This window comes from Rhinoderma darwinii, chromosome 1, assembly GCF_050947455.1.
Source record: "Rhinoderma darwinii isolate aRhiDar2 chromosome 1, aRhiDar2.hap1, whole genome shotgun sequence".
Lineage (NCBI taxonomy): Eukaryota > Metazoa > Chordata > Amphibia > Anura > Rhinodermatidae > Rhinoderma > Rhinoderma darwinii.
In genome coordinates, this window is record NC_134687.1 from 221,281,956 (window position 1) to 221,303,257 (window position 21,302).

General features: G+C 49.3%; 1 protein-coding gene across 1 annotated transcript in view; it reads left to right on the forward strand.

The window, feature by feature from the left end:
• DNAH6 (dynein axonemal heavy chain 6) overlaps positions 1-21,302 on the forward strand; it is a 371,264-nt gene that overhangs the window by 41,201 nt on the left and 308,761 nt on the right. The window contains exon 13 of the mRNA XM_075861785.1: positions 5,691-5,842. Coding sequence (XP_075717900.1) covers positions 5,691-5,842 — 152 coding nt within the window. The remainder of the gene's footprint in view (positions 1-5,690; positions 5,843-21,302) is intronic.

Here is a 21,302-nt window from a genome sequence, read left to right on the forward strand (position 1 = left end):
TGCTTTGACAGTTAACCGCTGTGCGGCGCTACACCGCAGCGGCGGTTAACTGTGCAGGGTGTCTGTCCTGCTCTCCCCATTGCCGATTAGCGGCCTGTCGCCGCTGAAATCGGCAATCAACCCCTTCGATGCGGTGGTCGATTGCGATCACCACATTGTAGAGGTTTACAGCGGATCGGCAGCCCCCCACATGTATTTGCGGGGGCTGGCGATCCTTCTCACGGCAACCAGAGGCCAGACAATGACCTCCAGGTTGCCATGTACGGAAGCCTCGGAGGATCAGCCTCCGGCCAATCCTCCGATGCTTCCTGTCAGTGTGACAGTTACGTCACAATGACAGTTAGAACACATTACACTATGTGTGTAGTGTAATGTGTTCCAGCAGCGATCAGAGCTGCAAGTGTAAGTGTCCCCTAGTGGGACAAGTAAAAAAAGTAAAAAAAAGATAATAAAAATGTTATTAAAAAGTGTCAAAATAAAAGTTAGAAGTGATATAAACAAGAACTGCTTTTTTTCCAATAATAAGTCTTTTATTATAGGAAAAAAATTAACACGTCCAAAAAAGTACACATATTTGGTATCACCGCGTTCGTAACGACCCCAACTATGAAACTGTAATATTATTTTTCCCGCACGGTGAACACCGCGAAAAAAATAAACGAAAAACAGTGCCCGAATTAAAAATTTTTGGTTGCCAACCCTCCCAAAATATACAATAAAAAGTGATCAAAAAGTCGCATGTACGCCAAAATGGTACCAATACAAACTACAACCCGTCCCACAAAAAACAAGCCCTTACACCGCGTTTTTGACTGAAAAATAAAAAAGTTATCGCTCTCAGAATATGGTGACACAAAAAATAATTTCTTTTATAAATAAGTGATTTTATTGCACAAACGCTGCAAAACATAAAAAAATTATATACATATGGTATCGCCATAATCGTACCAACCCGCAGTATAAAGTATAAGGGTAATTTATAGCCCAGGGAGAACGCCATTAAAAAAAAGAATAAAAAACATTGTCAGAATTGATGGTTTTTGGTCACCTTGCTTGCCAAAAAATTTAATAAAACGTGATAAAAAAAAATTCTGGTACCCCAAAATGGTACCAATGAAAACTACAGATTGTCCCGCAAAGAATAAACCCTCACACAGCTCCGGTGGAGAAAAAATAAAACAGTTCTGGCTTTCAGAATATGGCGATGCAAAATGTGCAGAGTGTTCCAAAAGCAGATAAGATCGGGCGCCATTTATCAGTGCGTCACCGGCCACATATCTGCGGATTATTATTTATTTACTGCATTATTATACCCTCTTATTATACCCTGATGTACCCCGCACAGATAACATGTACCCTGATGTACTCCGCACAGATAACATATGCCCCCATACAGGGCCGCCATCAGGTATTTCAGGGCCCCATACAGCTAAATTTTCTGGGCCCCCCTACTGTGGCACCGCCTGTTAACGGTACTCCGTCCAGCACTATATCATGCTACCCAGGACCGCTATATGGGGGGTATTAGGGGTACTGATGTGAGGGGCCCGTCCAAACCTAATTGAAAGTGGGGCCCGGCAACTGCCGCGACTTGCCTTTGATAGAAAAAAAACAGGCCCCTGCAATGGGGCCCGTTTTTTTCACCAAAAGAATGTCGTGAGCTGCGGGCCGCCCCTCTCGTCATGGGGGCCGTCAAACACCGCCCGCGCGACCGATCGCGCGCACCCGCAAAGTCCCGCGCGTTCGCACTTGTGAGCGTGCGCGACCGCCCGCGCACCTGCGAGCGCCTGGAAGCGCGCACCGAATTTTGAGGCAGATTTTGACCTGCCCACACTATCTTGCCACGTTTTTTGCCCGCGGCGATTGAGGACAGCAGACAAAAAACGCAGCGAAAAATGCATTTTCTGCCTCCCATTGATTTCGATGGGAGGTCAGAGGCGGAATCGCGGCAAGAAAGGACGTGCTGCTTTTTCTTTTTTCCGCGACTGGCTCCCATTGATTTCAGATTAAATCAATGGGAGGCGGTTTTGGAAGTTGTTTGGTGCTGATTCTGACGCAGTGTCCAAGTCAATATCAAGGCCCAAAAACTCTGTGAACTGGGCCTTATTGTTAGGGCTTATTCAGACGAACGTGTAATACATCCGTGCACAGCCCCATAGAGTAACATAGGTCCGTGCGAGGTGCGTGAAAATCACGCGCGTTGCACGGATGTATTACACGTTCGTCTGAATAAGCCCTAACAATAAGGCCCAGTTCACAGAGTTTTTGGGCCTTGATATTGACTCGGACACTGCGTCAGAATCCGCACCAAACAACTTCCAAATCCGCCTCCCATTGATTTAATCTGAAATCAATGGGAGCCAGTCGCGGAAAAAAGAAAAAGCAGCACGTCCTTTCTTGCCGCTGTTCCGCCTCTGACCTCCCATCGAAATCAATGGGAGGCAGAAAATGCATTTTTCGCTGCGTTTTTTTGTCTGCTGTCCTTAATCGCCGCGGGCAAAAAACGCAGAAAAAAAACGCGGCAAGATAGTGTGGGCAGGTCAAAATCTGCCTCAAAATTCTTTAAGGAAATTTGAGGCAGATTTTTTTCTGCCTGCAAAATAATCTGTGTGAACAGTGCCATACTTAAACAGCACTTTGAGACACTTTACTCACTGTGTCAGAAGAGCTGCTGGCTCCCACTCCAGTCCTCGTCAGGCGATGTCTTCCAGGCGATGCCTTCGGTCCAGATGTCCAGTCCTTCATCTCCAGCCAGGCTCCAGGTAAGTTGGGTCCATGTGTGTCCGCGGCTGCGCGCGCAGGCTCTCGCGGCTGCGCGCGTGCTGTTGCGTCTGCGTGCGCCTGGGCTGTCGCGGGTGCGCACTTCTGCGGGTGCGCGCGCGGGCTGTCACTAGTGCAGGCGGACGCTCGCGAGTGCGCCCGCGCGGGAGTTTTGCGGGTGCGCGCGATCGGTCGGCGGTGTTTGACGGCCCCCATGAGAGGGGGGGGGGCCCGCAGCTCACGACATTCTTTTGGTGAAAAAAACGGGCAGGGGCCTGTTTTTTTCTACCAAAGGCAAGTCGCGGCAGTTGCCGGGCCCCCCCTTTCAATTAGGTTTGGCCGGGCCCCTCACATCAGTACCCCTAATACCCCCTTGATGTGCCCCCACATTATAAACTGAAACACCATTAAAACCCCAAACAGAACTACTACTAGCCAAATGCCGCTCCCTCCCTTCTGAGCCCTGCCGCGTGCCTAGACACCAGTTTACGTCCATAGATATGGCATCGCCATACCCAGAAGAACCCGGTTAATATTTTATGAGGTATTTGTCTTCAGTGGCACAAACTGGGCATAACATGTAGTGCACTAAAATGGCATATGAGTGGAAAATTGTAATTTTCACTCTGCACCATCCGCTGCACATTAACCCCTTCGCGCACCACGACATAGCATGTCGTAGTGTGGGGGGTGATGTATGGAGCGTCTCACGTGAAAAATAAAGAATTTAAAACGGCAAAATCGCTGTTTTTTTGGTCACCTTGGCTCTACCTACAAATGTAATAAAAAGTGCTCAAAAAGTTGTATTACCAAAAAATGGTACCAATAAAAACGACTGCTCGTCCCTCAATAAATAAGCCCTCATACCGCTCTATTGACTGAAAAATAAAAAAGTTGTGGCTCTTGGAACGCGGGGAGGAAAAAACTTAAAAGGAAAATAAAACAATGGATCAGTCCAGAAAGGGTTAATTACTTTATAATGAAAAACCATTTATGACCACACGTGGGGTATTGCCGTACTCGGGAGAAATTTCTTTACAAATGTTGGGCAGCTTTTACCCCCTTTATCCTTTTTTGAAATTGAAAAAATGCAACATTTTTGTGGAAGAAATGTCGATATTCATTTTCACGGCCTAATTCTAATAAATCCTGCAAAAGACTTGTGGGGTCTAAATGCCCACTATATCCCTAGATAGATTCTTTAAGTGGTGTAATTTCTACTTTTGGGGGGCTTCCACTGTTTTGGCCTCTCAGGGGCTTTGCAAATGCGACATGGCACCCAAAAACCATTTCAGCTAAATTTAAGCTCCAAAAGACAAATAGCGCTCCTTCCCTTCTAAGCCCTGCTGTGGGTCCAAACAGCAGTTTATTACCACATATGGCATATTTCCGTAATCGGGAGAAATTGTTTTACAAATGTTGGGGTGCTTTTTCTCCTTTATAACTTGTAAAAATTAAAAATGGCTACCTTTTTTCAGAAAAAAATTAGATTTTTACCTTTACAGAATAATTCCAATGAATTCAGCAAAACAACTGTGGGGTCAAAATGCTAACTTTACCACTAGAAAAATTCCTTGATGAGTGTAGTTTCCAAAATGGGGTCACTTTCCGGGGGTTTCCACTATTTTGTTCCCTCCAGTGCATTTCGAACGCGACACGGCACTGAAAACTATTCCAGCAAAATCAGAATTTCAAAATCCAAATGGTGCTCCCTCCCTTCTGAGTCCTGCTGTGGGTCCAAACAGCAGTTTATTACCACATATGGGGTATTGCTATAATCGGGAGAAATTGCTTTACATATGTTGGGGTGTTTTTTCTCTTTTATTCCTTGAAAAAATTAAACATTTCTACGTTTTTTCAGAAAAAAAGTAGATTTTCATCTTCACAAACTAATTCAAATAAATGTAGCAAAAAAACGGTGGGTTCAAAGTGCTAACTATACACCTAGATAAATTCCCTGAGGGGTTTAGTTTCCAAAATGAGGTCACTTTTGGGGGTCTTTATTGTTTTGGCCCCACAAGACCTCTTCAAACCTGACATGGTACCTAAAATATATGCTAAAAAAAAGGAGGCCCCAAAATCCACTAGGTGCTCCTTTGCTTCTGGGGCCTGTATTTCAGTAAATTAGCGCACTATGGCCACATGTGGGATATTTCTAAAAACTGCAGAATCTGGGCAATAAATAATAAGTTACATTTCTCGGGTAAAACCTTCTGTGGTATAGAATTTTTTTTATTACAAATGAATTTTGTAAAAAAAAAATGAAATTTGTAACTTTCACCTCTACTTTGCTTTAATTCCTGTGAAACGCCTAAAGGGTTAAAACACTTTCTGAATGCTGTTTTGAATACTTTGAGGGGTGCAATTTTCAAAATGGGGTGATTTATGGGGACTTTCTAATATATAAGGCCCTCAAAGCCACTTAAGAACTGAACTGGTAAAAATCGCCTTTTGAAATTTTCTTGAAAATATGAGAAATCGCTGCTAAAGTTCTAAGTCTTGTAACGTCCTAGAAAAATAAAAGAATGTTCAAAAAACGATGCCAAACTAAAGTAGACATATGGGAAATGTTAACTAGTGACTATTTTGTGTGGTATTACTATCTGTTTTACAAGCAGATACATTTAAATTTAGAAAAATGCTAAGTTTTGAAATTTTTCTTCAAATCTTGGTGTTTTTTACAAATGAATATTGAATTTATCTACCAAATTTTTGCCCTAACATAAAGTACAATATGTCACGAGAAAACAATCTCAGAATCACTTGGATAGGCAATAGCATTCTGGAGTTATTACCATATAAAGGGACACATGTCAGATTTGAAAAATCGGCTTCGTCCTGAAGGCCAAAACAGGCTCAGTCCTGAAGGGGTTAAGCTGTTGTTGTTGTTGTTGTTTTGATAAGAAACTTTCCTTTTTATTTCTATGTAGGGGTTGATTTCTTTGCTGAGCAGTTACAAAAATACCACAAGGAACACAAGGACGCTATGGCAATCATACAGAAAATAAATGTAGGATTATTGCTAATAGAATCAAAAAAATTAAAAGAAAAATTAATTCCATCACCAAAAAGATGTTTGGAGGTAAGCAAGAGGAATGGATGGGGAAATATTGTATGTACTACTAAATGTAAATAAAATAGCCATGGTTCCCCAGAGGTTTCCTCTACTGGCAGTTCTTTCACTTCTGAGTTCTGAGAAATAACCCTTCATGAGTGAGATATTGTCAGTTCCTTTTTCTAGCATTCGGTATTGGTAATGTATGACTGATTACTATACGTCAGACGATAGGGGAGTAGAACAGTATTCAGCAATCTTAATAAATATTTGCTCCTGTTGGATCACAATCTCTTGCCTAAAATAATGTCCTCTCTTAGTTTAAAAATGTTGACCCATTGACACACTATTAATATAGAAGCTTGTTTTTAGAAACAGTAGCTTTGTACTTGTAGCTGGCCTCTAGTGTGATTGACGGAACTTGTAAGTCTCCTTACAGGGTAATTGGAGAAAGGTGACATTTTTACAACTAGTGCAGGGTTGCCAACCTCCACTTCAGAAATTTATGGACAACTGAGCTAAAATTCACGGACAGACCAAAATGTTTACGGACACATTACAAAATCGTTGCCTATGCAGTGTGCAGTGTGCTAGGAGTGACTCACCAATCACAGCTCCACTTGTAGCTTTCCCCGCTAACTTAGGTGATGTTTTCTCTGATTAGTGGTTCACTTTCCCTTTTTTTCTCCATCTGGCCCAGACCAATGTGGCGACATATTCCAGCCACAACTCGTCTCTGCAAAATTTGACACACAGACATGTTGGTTTCTCGCTTTACCAGCATCTTCCACACTTATACCCCATCCTCTAAAAAAACTCATAATCCACAGTGCCCCACATGGTAATAATGATCCCTCAGTGCTCAACACAATAAAAGTGCCCCCTCAGTAAACTAGCCCCCTGCAGATAACACCACACACAGTCCCTCTTGTAGATAGCCACACAGCTCCCCCTTGTAAATAACGCCACACATAGCCCACCTGTAGATAGCGCCACACACAGCCTGCCCCTGTAGATAGCGCCACACACAGCCCCCCCTTGTAGATAGCGCCACACACAGCCCCCCCTTGTAGATAGCGCCACACACAGCCCCCCCTTGTAGATAGCGCCACACACAGTCCCTACTTGTAGATAGCGCCACACACAGCCCCCCCTTGTAGATAGCGCCACACACAGCCCCTACTTGTAGATAGCGCCACAAACAGCCTACCTTGTAGATAGCACCACACACAGCCTCCCTTGTAGATAGCGCCACACAGCCCCCCTTGTAGATAGTGGCACACAGCCCCCCTTGTAGATAGTGCCAAACAGCCCCCTTGTAGATAGCGCCACACAGCCCCCTTGTAGGTAGCGCCACACACAGCCCCCCTTGTAGATAGCGTCACACAGCTCCCCCTTGTAGATAGCACCACACAGCCCCCTTGTCTATAGCGCCACACAGCGCCCCTTGTAGATAGCGCCACACAGCCCCCCTTGTAGATAGCGCCACAGAGCCCCCACTTCTAGATAGCCACACACATCTTCCCCTTGTAGATAGCCACACAGCCCCCTTGTAGATAGCCACACACAGCTCCTCCTTGTAGATAGCCACACACAGCTCCCCCCCTTGTAGATAGCCACACACAGCCCCTCCCTTGTAGATAGCCACACAGCTCCCCCTTGTAGATAGCCTCACAGCTCCCCCTTGTAGATAGCCACACAGCTCCCCCTTGTAGATAGCCAGACAGCTCCCCCTTGTAGATAGACACACAGCTCCCATTGTAGATAGCCACACATCTCCCCTTGTAGATAGCCACACACAGCTCCCCCTTGTAGATAGCCACACACAGCTCCCCCTTGTAGATAGCCACACACAGCTGCCCCTTGTAGATAGCCACACAGCCCCCTTGTAGATAGCCACACACAGCCCCCTTGTAGATAGCGTCACACAGCTCCCCCTTGTAGATAGCACCACACAGCCCCATTGTAGATAGCGCCACACAACCCCCCTTGTAGATAGCGCCACACAGCCCCCCTTGTAGATAGTGCCACAGAGCCCCCACTTGTAGATAGCCACACACATCTTCCCCTTGTAGATAGCCACACAGCTTCCCCTTCTAGATAGCCACACAGCCCCCATGTAGATAGCCACACACAGCTCCCCCCTTGTAGATAGCCACACACAGCTCCCCCCTTGTAGATAGCCACACACAGCCCCACCCTTGTAGATAGCCACACAGCTCCCCCCTTGTAGATAGCCTCACAGCTCCCCCCTTGTAGATCGCCACACAGCTCCCCCTTGTAGATAGTGCCACACAGCCCCCTTGTAGATAGCGCCACACAGCCCCCCTTGTAGGTAGCGCCACACACAGCCCCCCTTGTAGATAGCATCACACCGCTCCCCCTTGTAGATAGCGCCACACAGCCCCCCTTGTAGATAGCGCCACATAGCCCCCCTTGTAGATAGTGCCACAGAGCCCCCACTTGTAGATAGCCACACACAGCTTCTCCTTGTAGATAGCCACACAGCCCCCTTGTACATAGCCACACACAGCTCCCCCTTGTAGATAGCCACACACAGTTCCCCCCTTGTAGATAGCCACACACAGCCCCACCCTTGTAGATAGCCACACAGCTCCCCCCTTGTATATAGTCTCACAGCTCCCCCTTGTAGATAGCCACACAGCTCCCCCTTGTAGATAGCCACACAGCTCCCCCTTGTAGATAGACACACAGCTCCCATTGTAGATAGCCACACATCTCCCCTTGTAGATAGCCACACACAGCTCCCCCTTTTAGATAGCCACACACAGCTCCCCCTTGTAGATAGCCACACACAGCCCCCGTTGTAGATAGCATCACACAGCTCCCCCTTGTAGATAGCACCACGCAGCCCCCTTGTAGATAGCGCCACACAGCCCCCCTTTAGATAGTGCCACAGAACCCTCACTTGTAGATAGCCACACACAGCTTCCCCTTGTAGATAGCCACACATAGCTGCCCCTTGTAGATAGCCACACAGCCCCCTTGTAGATAGCCACACATAGCCCCCTTGTAGATAGCGTCACACAGCTCCCCCTTGTAGATAGCACCACACAGCCCCCTTGTAGATAGCACCACACAACCGCCCTTGTAGATAGCGCCACACAGCCCCCCTTGTAGATAGTGCCACAGAGCCCCCACTTGTAGATAGCCACACACATCTTCCCCTTGTAGATAGCCACACAGCTCCCCCTTCTAGATAGCCACACAGCCCCCATGTAGATAGCCACACACAGCTCCCCCCTTGTAGATAGCCACACACAGCTCCCCCCTTGTAGATAGCCACACACAGCCCCACCCTTGTAGATAGCCACACAGCTCCCCCCTTGTAGATAGCCTCACAGCTCCCCCCTTGTAGATCGCCACACAGCTACCCCTTGTAGATAGTGCCACACAGCCCCCTTGTAGATAGCGCCACACAGCCCCCCTTGTAGGTAGCACCACACACAGCCCCCCTTGTAGATAGCGTCACACAGCTCCCCCTTGTAGATAGCGCCACACAGCCCCACTTGTAGATAGCGCCACATAGCCCCCCTTGTAGATAGCGCCACAGAGCCCCCACATGTAGATAGCCACACACAGCTTCTCCTTGTAGATAGCCACACAGCCCCCTTGTACATAGCCACACACAGCTCCCCCTTGTAGATAGCCACACACAGTTCCCCCCTTAAAGATAGCCACACACAGCCCCACCCTTGTAGATAGCCACACAGCTCCCCCCTTGTATATAGTCTCACAGCTCCCACTTGTAGATAGCCACACAGCTCCCCCTTGTAGATAGCCACACAGCTCCCCCTTGTAGATAGACACACAGCTCCCATTGTAGATAGCCACACATCTCCCCTTGTAGATAGCCACACACAGCTCCCCCTTTTAGATAGCCACACACAGCTCCCCCTTGTAGATAGCCACACACAGCCCCCGTTGTAGATAGCATCACACAGCTCCCCCTTGTAGATAGCACCACGCAGCCCCCTTGTAGATAGCGCCACACAGCCCCCCTTTAGATAGTGCCACAGAGCCCCCACTTGTAGATAGCCACACACAGCTTCCCCTTGTAGATAGCCACACATAGCTACCCCTTGTAGATAGCCACACAGCCCCCTTGTAGATAGCCACACATAGCCCCCTTGTAGATAGCGTCACACAGCTCCCCCTTGTAGATAGCACCACACAGCCCCCTTGTAGATAGCGCCACACAACCGCCCTTGTAGATAACGCCACACAGCCCCCCTTGTAGATAGTGCCACAGAGCCCCCACTTGTAGATAGCCACACACAGCTAGCCCTTGTAGATAGCCACACAGCTCCCCCTTGTAGATAGCCACACAGCCCCCTTGTAGATAGCCACACACAGCTCCCCCCTTGTAGATAGCCACACACAGCTCCCCCCTTGTAGATAGCCAAACACAGCCCCACCCTTGTAGATAGCCACACAGCTCCCCCCTTGTATATAGCCTCACAGCTCCCCCTTGTAGATAGCCACACAGCTCCCCCTTGTAGATAGCCACACAGCTCCCCCTTGTAGATAGACACACAGCTCCCATTGTAGATAGCCACACAGCTCCCCTTGTAGATAGCCACACACAGCTCCCCCTTGTAGATAGCCACACACAGCTCCCATTGTAGATAGCATCACACAGCTCACCCTTGTTGATAGCACCACACAGCCCCCTTGTAGATAGCACCACACAGCCCCCCTTTAGATAGTGCCACAGAGCCCCCACTTGTAGATAGCCACACACAGCTTCCCCTTGTAGATAGCCACACAGCTCCCCCTTGTAGATAGCCACACACAGCTGCCCCTTGTAGATAGCCACACAGCCCCCTTGTAGGTAGCCACACAAAGCCCCCTTGTAGATAGCGTCACACAGCTTCCCCTTGTAGATAGCACCACACAGCCCCCTTGTAGATAGCGCCACACAGCCCCCCTTGTAGATAGTGTCACAGAGCCCCCACTTGTATATAGCCACACACAGCTAGCCCTTGTAGATAGCCACACAGCTCCCCCTTGTAGATAGCCACACAGCCCCCTTGTAGATAGCCACACACAGCTCCCCCCTTGTAGATAGCCACACACAGCTCCCCCTTGTAGATAGCCACACACAGCCCCACCCTTGTAGATAGCCACACAGCTCCCCCCTTGTAGATAGCCTCACAGCTCCCCCCTTGTAGATAGCCACACAGCTCCCCCTTGTAGATAGCCACACAGCTCCCACTTGTAGATAGGCACACAGCTCCCCCTTGTAGATAGCCACACAGCCCCCTTGTAGATAGCCACACACAGCCCCCACTTGTAGATAGCCACACACAGCTTCCCCTTGTAGATAGCCACACAGCTCCCCCTTGTAGATAGACACACAGCTCCCATTGTAGATAGCCACACAGCTCCCCTTGTAGATAGCCACACACAGCTCCCCCTTTTAGATAGCCACACACAGCTCCCCCTTGTAGATAGCCACACACAGCCCCCATTGTAGATAGCATCACACAGCTCCCCCTTGTAGATAGCCACATAGCCCCCTTGTACATAGCCACACAGATCCGCCTTGTAGATAACCACACACAGCCCCACCCTTGTAGATAGTCACACAGCTCCCCCCTCATAGATATCCACACAGTTCCACCTTGTAGATAGCCACACAGCTCCCCCCTTGTAGATAGCCACACAGCCCCCCTTGTAGATAGCCACACACAGCTCCCCCTTGTAGATAGCCACACACAGCTCCCCCTTGTAGATAGCCACATACAGCCCCCCTTGTAGACAGCCACACAGCCCCCCTTGTAGATAGCCACACAGCCCCCTTGTAGATAGCCACACAGACCCCCTTGTAGATAGCCACACATCCCCCTTGTAGATAGCCACACAGCCCCCCTTGTAGATAGTGCCACAGAGCCTCCTTGTAGATAGCGCCACACAGTACCCTTGTAGATAGCTCCACACACAGCCCCCCTTGTAGATAGCGCCACACAGCCCCTACTTGTAGATAGCGCCACAGAGCCCCCCTTGTAGATAGCGCCACAGAGCCCCCACTTGTAGATAGCCACACAGCTCCCCCCTTGTAGATAACCACACAGCTCCCCCTTGTAGATAGCCACACAGCTCCCCCTTGTAGATAGCCACACAGCTCCCCCTTGTAGATAGACACACAGCTCCCATTGTAGATAGCCACTACAAGGCTCCCCCTTGTAGATAGCCACACAGCTCCCCCTTGTAGATAGCCACAGAGCCCCCTTGTAGATAGCCACACACAGCTCCCCCTTGTACATAGCCACACACAGCTCCGCCTTGGAGATAGCCACACACAGCCCCACCCTTGTAGATAGCCACACAGCTCCCCCCTTGTAGATATCCACACAGCTCCCCCTTGTAGATAGCCACACAGCTCCCCCTTGTAGATAAACACACAGCTCCCATTGTAGATAGCCACACACAGCTCCCCCTTGTAGATAGCCACACACAGCTCCCCCTTGTAGATAGCCACATACAGCCCCCCTTGTAGACAGCCACACAGCCCCCCTTGTAGATAGCCACACAGCCCCCTTGTAGATAGCCACACAGACCCCCTTGTAGATAGCCACACAGCCCCCCTTGTAGATAGCCACACAACCCCCCTTGTAGATAGCGCCACAGAGCCCCCTTGTAGATAGCGCCACACAGCACCCTTGTAGATAGCTCCACACACAGCCCCCCTTGTAGATAGCGCCACCCAGCCCCCTTGTAGATAGCGCCACAGAGCCCCCACTTGTAGATAGCGACACAGTGCCCCCTTGTAGATAGCGCCACAGAGCCCCCACTTGTAGATAACCACACAGCTCCGCCTTGTAGATAGCCACACAGCTCCCCCTTGTAGATAGACAAACAGCTCCCATTGTAGATAGCCTCTACAAGGCTCCCCCCTTGTAGATAGACACACAGCTCCCCCTTGTAGATTGCCACACAGCCCCCCTTGTAGATAGCCACACAGCCCCCCTTGTAGATAGCCACACAGCCCCCCTTGTAGATAGCCACACACAGCCCCACCCTTGTAGATAGCCACACAGCTCCCCCCTTGTAGATAGCCTCACAGCTCCCCCCTTGTAGATAGCCACACAGCTCCCCCTTGTAGATAGCCACACAGCTCCCCCTTGTAGATAGGCACACAGCTCCCCCTTGTAGATAGCCACACAGCCCCCTTGTAGATAGCCACACACAGCCCCCACTTGTAGATAGCCACACACAGCTTCCCCTTGTAGATAGCCACAGCTCCCCCTTGTAGATAGCCACAGAGCCCCCTTGTAGATAGCCACACACAGCCCCCACTTGTAGATAGCCACACACAGCTTCCCCTTGTAGATAGCCACACAGCTCCCCCTTGTAGATAGCCACATAGCCCCCTTGTACATAGCCACACAGATCCGCCTTGTAGATAACCACACACAGCCCCACCCTTGTAGATAGTCACACAGCCCCCCCCTCATAGATATCCACACAGTTCCCCCTTGTAGATAGCCACACAGCTCCCCCCTTGTAGATAGCTACACAGCCCCCCTTGTAGATAGCCACACACAGCTCCCCCTTGTAGATAGCCACACACAGCTCCCCCTTGTAGATAGCCACATACAGCCCCCCTTGTAGATAGCCACACAGCCCCCCTTGTAGATAGCCACACAGCCCCCTTTGTAGATAGCCACACAGACCCCCTTGTAGATAGCCACACAGCCCCCCTTGTAGATAGCCACACAACCCCCCTTGTAGATAGTGCCACAGAGCCTCCTTGTAGATAGCGCCACACACTACCCTTGTAGATAGCTCCACACACAGCCCCCCTTGTAGATAGCGCCACACAGCCCCCACTTGTAGATAGCGCCACAGAGCCCCCCTTGTAGATAGCGCCACAGAGCCCCCACTTGTAGATAGCCACACAGCTCCCCCCTTGTAGATAACCACACAGCTCCCCCTTGTAGATAGCCACACAGCTCCCCCTTGTAGATAGCCACACAGCTCCCCCTTGTAGATAGACACACAGCTCCCATTGTAGATAGCCACACACAGCTCCCCCTTGTACATAGCCACACACAGCTCCGCCTTGGAGATAGCCACACACAGCCCCACCCTTGTAGATAGCCACACAGCTCCCCCCTTGTAGATATCCACACAGCTCCCCCTTGTAGATAGCCACACAGCTCCCCCTTGTAGATAGACACACAGCTCCCATTGTAGATAGCCACACACAGCTCCCCCTTGTAGATAGCCACACACAGCTCCCCCTTGTAGATAGCCACATACAGCCCCCTTGTAGATAGCCACACAGCCCCCCTTGTAGATAGCCACACAGCCCCCTTTGTAGATAGCCACACAGACCCCCTTGTAGATAGCCACACAGCCCCCCTTGTAGATAGCCACACAACCCCCCTTGTAGATAGCGCCACAGAGCCCCCTTGTAGATAGCGCCACACAGCACCCTTGTAGATAGCTCCACACACAGCCCCCCTTGTAGATAGCGCCACCCAGCCCACTTGTAGATAGCGCCACAGAGCCCCCACTTGTAGATAGCGACACAGTGCCCCCTTGTAGATAGCGCCACAGAGCCCCCACTTGTAGATAGCCACACAGCTCCCCCCTTGTAGATAACCACACAGCTCCACCTTGTAGATAGCCACACAGCTCCCCCTTGTAGATAGACAAACAGCTCCCATTGTAGATAGCCTCTACAAGGCTCCCCCCTTGTAGATAGACACACAGCTCCCCCTTGTAGATAGCCACACAGCCCCCCTTGTAGATAGCCACATACAGCCCCCCTTGTAGATTGCCACACAGCCCCCCTTGTAGATAGCCACACAGCCCCCCTTGTAGATAGCCACACAGCCCCCCTTGTAGATAGCCACACAGCCCTCCTTGTAGATAGCCACACAGCCCCCTTGTAGTTAACCACACAGCCCCCCCCTTGCAGATAGCCACACAGCTCCCCCTTGTAGATAGGCTTACAGCTCCCCCCTTGTAGATAGCCACACAGCCCCACTTGTAGATAGCCACACACAGCTTCCCCTTGTAGATAGCCACACAGCCCCCCTTGTAGATATCCACACACAGCTCCCCCTTGTAGATAGCTACATACAGCCCTCCTTGTAGATAGCCACATACAGCCCCCCTTGTAGATAGCCACGCAGCCCCCCTTGTAGATATCCGCTCTGCAAAGCGTAGTATCACTTTGAATGGGGCCGGCGACAGCGATGGCACAGGACTGGACCAACCAGTCACCTGACCTGAGTCACCTGACCTCATGTCAGGTGACTGGATTGGTCCACTTCCAGCACCGAACTCACTTGCCAGCGGCCGTCCTGCATATTTTCAGGTTCCACAGAATCTGAAAATATGCCCGGCCGCGGCCTACTATTCCTTTGCACTGCGCGTGTGCATTTTGGCGCATACGCAGTGCAAAGTTCCGGGAGATTGACGAACATCCTGGACGGATGTATATATTGCTATCTGCAGTGTAAATGAATGGAGAGAAGTGTATGACGCTGATTGGTCAGCGTCATACACTCCTCTGTACAACGCCCACTTGGCCAAAAAGTAAAACACGCCCAGTTGTCCATTGAGAAACTCATTAGCATAAAGCTAATATAGGTCATAACTCCGTCAAAAATGATCGTTTTTCTAAAAAACACTGCTGTACTCTACATTACAGCGCCGATCACATCATGTACAATATAGGCCACTTATAATGTGGTGACAGAGCCTCTTTAAGTTGTAGGGGTACATCTGCAGAACGCTTTCCCTTATAGCAGTACACAAAATTATTTGTTGATAATTTAAAACCACAAAGTCAGTGCCCCCCTCGACATGTTTGGCCGTAGAAGCGGGAACCTCGGGTATATGGGGCAATGCACTTGCATTTCATCTTGACAATAATTGTAGAGTCGATGCTCTTTCAAGGTCCTTTGATCCATCTGATTCGCTTCCTGAAGATCTGGCTCACATCATACCGATATTTTTCCTGAAATCCCCTTCCCAGAACACATTCCTTTGTACCTTTCGATCTACACCGGAAGGTGTTATCTTGGGCTTATTCTTCATTGTTGTCAGGACACACTAGAGTCAAACGTACCAGCAAATTACTCTCGCAATACTATTAGGGGCTGGCATGGGAGCAAAAATGTAAAGAGTTTATTGCATCCTGTCCCACATGTGCTCAGTTCAAACCATCAAGGCATGCACCATTGGGTCTCCTCCAATCCTTGCCCATTCCATCAGAACCTTAGGCCGAGATTTAGATAGACTTTATCACTGATTTGCCTCCTGCTCAGGTATTCAATACCGCTTGGGTAATGGTGGATCACTTTTCTGAAATATTATCACTGAAATCAATATGTGGGTTCCTCAAAGAAACAAGTAGTATCACAGAGTGGGAACTCTTCATAAAACATAACATTTATTCATTATTCAGATTAAAATACTCTAGGTAATTCTTTTGATACACAAATACCCCTGACAAAACCAGGGTTGAATCAAAAAAGCAATCCACAATTATCACCTGGAGTATTCAGAATATTATATCTAGATGCAGTGGTACCATACTCCACCTAGTGACAAATTCCTGGGATACAAAAATTCTATCGCACACAACAAGGCTACATTCACACGACATTGAAAAACGTCCGTGTGACGCACGTTTTTCTAACTGCCGTCACACGGCCGTTTTCAGAACAATGAAGTTCTATGGGTGTATTCACATGGCCGTTTTTTTAACGGCCCGTGAATATTGGCCAGCATAAATTAGGACCTGTCCTATTTTTTTCCATTTTCATATAAGGACAGTGAAGTCAGTGCTTTCAACAATGGGATCCTTGGCCAGAGCATCTCTGACTGGGGGACCTCAGTCTTGTAGATAGCACCCCCCCATGTAGATAGTAACCCCCTGCCAGAACATAGCAAACCCTACCCCGTAGATAGCGCCACGGTAGCTTCCTGTAGGAGCGGAATCCCAGGCAGCCAGACCCCGCTTTAGCAGGGGAGTCCGCTCCTGGAGAACCCCCCGGCGTCACTACCCATATATGGACAGTGACGTCAAGGGGTTACTCCTTGAGCGGAATCCCCAGCAGGGGATTCCGCTCTCCTGACATCACTGTCCATATATGGACAGAGACGTCAGGGGCTCCGGGGGCTTCCCCCCGCTCTGACAGGGGATTCCGCTCTCCTGACGTCACTGTCCATATATGGGCAGAGACTTCAGGGGCCAGTCTATGAGGAATCCCCGACCAGAGGGATTCAGCTTCTACTGTGGCGTTATCTAGAGGGGAGGGGCATGCTATCTACAGGGGGCGTGCTATCTACAGAGTGGTGGAGCTATATCTACAGGGGATACAGTGGCGCTATCTACATGGGCACTATGTGGACTCTGTGGCACTATCTACAATGGGCACTGTTGCACCATGTGGGCACAGGCACTTTATATGTGGGCACTGTGGTACTTTGTGGGCACTGTGGCACAATCTATAGTGGGCACTGTGGCACTATGTGGGGCTTTATCTACAGTGGGCACTGTGGCATTATCTACAGGGACATTGCAGCACTATCTACATTGGCACTGTGATATTTTCACGGGGTTCGGACAAAAAAAAGCCTGACGAATTAAATCCATCCTTTTTTTTTCTTTAACTGACATGAAAAACGGATGGCAAACAGATCACAAACGGCCATTAAAAACGGACAGACGGACTGGAAATGGATGAAAATTTTGAGACAGTGATGCAAAACGCCCATGAAAAATTTACAGTTGATCAGTTTTTAATGGCCATTTTTTTTCACTGCCGTGTGAATGTAGCCTAACGCCTCATGCACACGACCGTTGTGCCACAAGGGCCGTTTTTGATGGCATCCGAGTGGCACCCGATAGTCTTCATGGACCCATTCACTTAGCGGATGAATTGGGTCTGTGAAAAATGATCCGAGTCTCCGATCCGAGGAAAGATAGGACATGTTCTGTCTCTATTTGGATCACTGATGGGACTCGGCCGGCGCACACGGTTGTGTGCATGAGACATTAGTCCTTATTCACACGACAGTGAAAAATGGCCGTGTGATGGCCGTCCCTTTAACGGCCTTCACATGGCCATTTTCAGAGCAATGATATTCTATGGGTGCATTCACACGGCCGTTTTTTTAACGGCCCGTGAATAATGGCTGTCAAAAAATAGGACATGTCCTATTTTTGGGCCGTTTTAACGGCCTGACGGCCCGCATAGAGGTCAATGGGTCCGTTTTTAATGGCTGTCAATACATGTAACAACCGTTAAAAACGGATCTGTTACATGGGGATTGGCAAGGGTACTACTAGTTCCCTTGCTGGTTATCGTTGGCATACTCACCGTTGCGGCGCTTCTTCAGGTGTGGTCACTCGTCTTCACGGGCTTGAAGGCACCTCGATTAAGTCATCACCCCGTCGCGCTGCCTTGCCAGATCCCGTGCAGACGAGTGACCACAAGTGAAGAAGACGAGAGATGGCGCTGCACCCGTGAGTATGTGGCATCATGTACAGGGAGACTGGTGTGGCATCATGTACAGGGAGGCTGGTGTGGCATCATGTACAGGGAGGCTGGTGTGGCATCATATACAGGGAGGCGTGTGGCATCATATACAGGGAGGTGTGTGGCATCATATACAGGGAGGTGTGTGGCATCATATACAGGGAGGTGTGTGGCATCATATACAGGGAGGCTGGTGTGGCATCATATACAGGGAGGCTGTAAATAGTGTCTAGATGAACATGTGACCTTCCTTTGGGTGTTTTCAGGGAGCTGGGACAAAAAAAGCCTGACCAATGAAATTCATCAGTTTTTTTAACTGCCATGAAAAACTGATGCAAAATGGATGTCAAACGGCCATTAAAAACGGACTGACGGACTGGAAATGGATGAAAATTTAGAGACACACTGATGCAAAATGGCCATGAAAAACTGACAGTTGATCAGTTTTTAATGGACATTTTTTTTCACCGTCGTGTGAATAAGGCCTCTTTCACACGACAGTGAAAAACGGCCATGTGATGGCCGTCCTTTTAACGGCTTTCACATGGCCGTTTTCAGAACAATGATATTCTATGGGTGCATTCACACGGCCGTTTTTTTAACGGCCCGTGAATAATGGCCGTCAAAAAATAGGACATGTCCTATTTTTGGCCGTTTTAACGGCCTGACGGCCCCCATAGAAGTCAATGGATCCGTTTTTAACGGCTGTCAATACATGTAACAACCGTTAAAAACGGATCTGTTACATGGGGATTGGCAAGGGAACTACTAGTTCCCTTGCTGGCTATCGTTGGCATACTCACGTTTGCGGCGCTTCTTCAGGTGTGGTCACTCGTCTGTGGTCACTCGGGTTTGAAGGCGCCTCGGTGACGTCATCGCCCCGTCGCGCTGCCTTGCCAGATCCCGTGCAGACGAGTGACCACAAGTGAAGAAGAGGAAAGACGGCGCTGCTCTCGTGAGTATGTTGCATGATCTATAGGCAGGCTGGTGTGGCATCTACAGGGAGGCTGGTGTGGCATCTACAGGGAGGCTGGTGTGGCATCTACAGGGAGGCTGGTGTGGCATCTACAGGGAGGCTGGTGTGGCATCTACAGGCAGGCTGGTGTGGCATCTACAGGCAGGCTGGTGTGGCATCTACAGGGAGGCTGGTGTGGCATCTACAGGGAGGCTGGTGTGGCATCTACAGGGAGGCTGGTGTGGCATCTACAAGGAGGCTGGTGTGGCATCTACAGGGAGGCTGGTGTGGCATCTACAGGGAGGCTGGTGTGGCACGATCTACAGGGAGGCTGGTGTGGCACGATCTACAGGGAGGCTGGTGTGGCACGAGCTACAGGGAGGCTGTTGTGGCACGATCTACATGGAGGCTGGTGTGGCATCATCTACAGGGAGGCGTGTGGCATCATATACAGGGAGGTGTGTGGCATATACAGGGAGGCTGTGTGGCATCTACAGGGAGGCGTGTGGCATCATCTACAGGGAGGCGTGTGGCATCATCTACAGGGAGGCGTGTGGCATCATCTACAGGGATCCGTGTGGCATCATCTACAGGGAGGCGTGTGGCATCATCTACAGGGAGGCATGTGGCATCATCTACAGGGAGGCGTGTGGCATCATCTACAGGGAGGCGTGTGGCATCATCTACAGGGAGGCGTGTGGCATAATCTACAGGGAGGCGTGTGGCATCATCTACAGGGAGGCGTGTGGCATCATCTACAGGGGGCGTGTGGCATCATATACAGGTAGGTGTGTGGCATCATATACAGGGGGCGTGTGGAATCATCTACAGGGAGGCTGTAAATAGTGTCTAGGTGAACATGTGACCTTCCTTTGGTTGTTTTCAGGGGGTTGGGACAAAAAAAGCCTGACCAATGAAATTCATCAGTTTTTTTAACGACCATGAAAAACTGATGCAAAATGGATGTCAAACGGCCATTAAAAACGGACAGATGGACTTTAAATGGATGAAAATTTAGAGACAAACTGATGCAAAATGGCCATGAAAAACTGACAGTTGATCAGTTTTAAATGGACATTTTTTTTCACTGTCGTGTGAATAAGGCCTAAGGCCTTAGGCTACAGTTTTTCATGGCCGTTTTGCATCAGTGTGTCTCCAAATTTTCATTCATTTCCAGTCCGTCTGTCCGTTTTTAATGGCCGTTTGACATCCGTTTTTCATGGCCGTTAAAAAAAACTGGTGAATTTCATTTGTCAGGCTTTTTTTGTCTCAACCCCCTGAAAATACCCAAAGGAAGGTCACATGTTCACATAGAAACTATTTACAGCCCCCCTGTAGATGCCACACAGCCTCCCTGTAGATGCCACACAGCCACCCTGTAGATGCCACACAACCTCCCTGTAGATGATGCCACATAGCCTCCCTGTAGATGATGCCACATAGCCTCCCTGTAGATGATGCCACACAGCCTCCCTATAGATCAGGGGTCTCAAACTCGGCCGGGTAAGTGGGCCGCATAAAGAAAAAATGGGAAGTTGACGGGCCGCATTACTTTCAAATTTGATACCATACAAAATTATTGTTAATCAATTAGTTATTTTAACTACTATAACACTACATTACTATAATAATAGCGCTAGGTTTAAAATTTGAGATATTTCTCCACGTGCTTATTTCAACAATCCAGCTTTCCAGTTTAAAGGCATGCCCCCACGTGGCGGATTTCCTCCGCAACTGTCCGCATCAATGATGCGGACTAGCTGCTGCGGACTGCGGGAAAAGTGCTTCCCTTCTCTCTATCAGTGCAGGATAGAGAGAAGGGCCAGCACTTTCCCTAGTGAAAGTAAACAAATTACATACTTACCGGCCGTTGTCTTGGTGACGTGTCCCTCTTTCGGCATCCAGCCCGACCTCCCTGGATGACGCGGCAGTCCATGTGACCGCTGCAGCCTGTGATTGGCTGCAGCCGTCACTTAGACTGAAACGTCATCCTGGGAAGCCG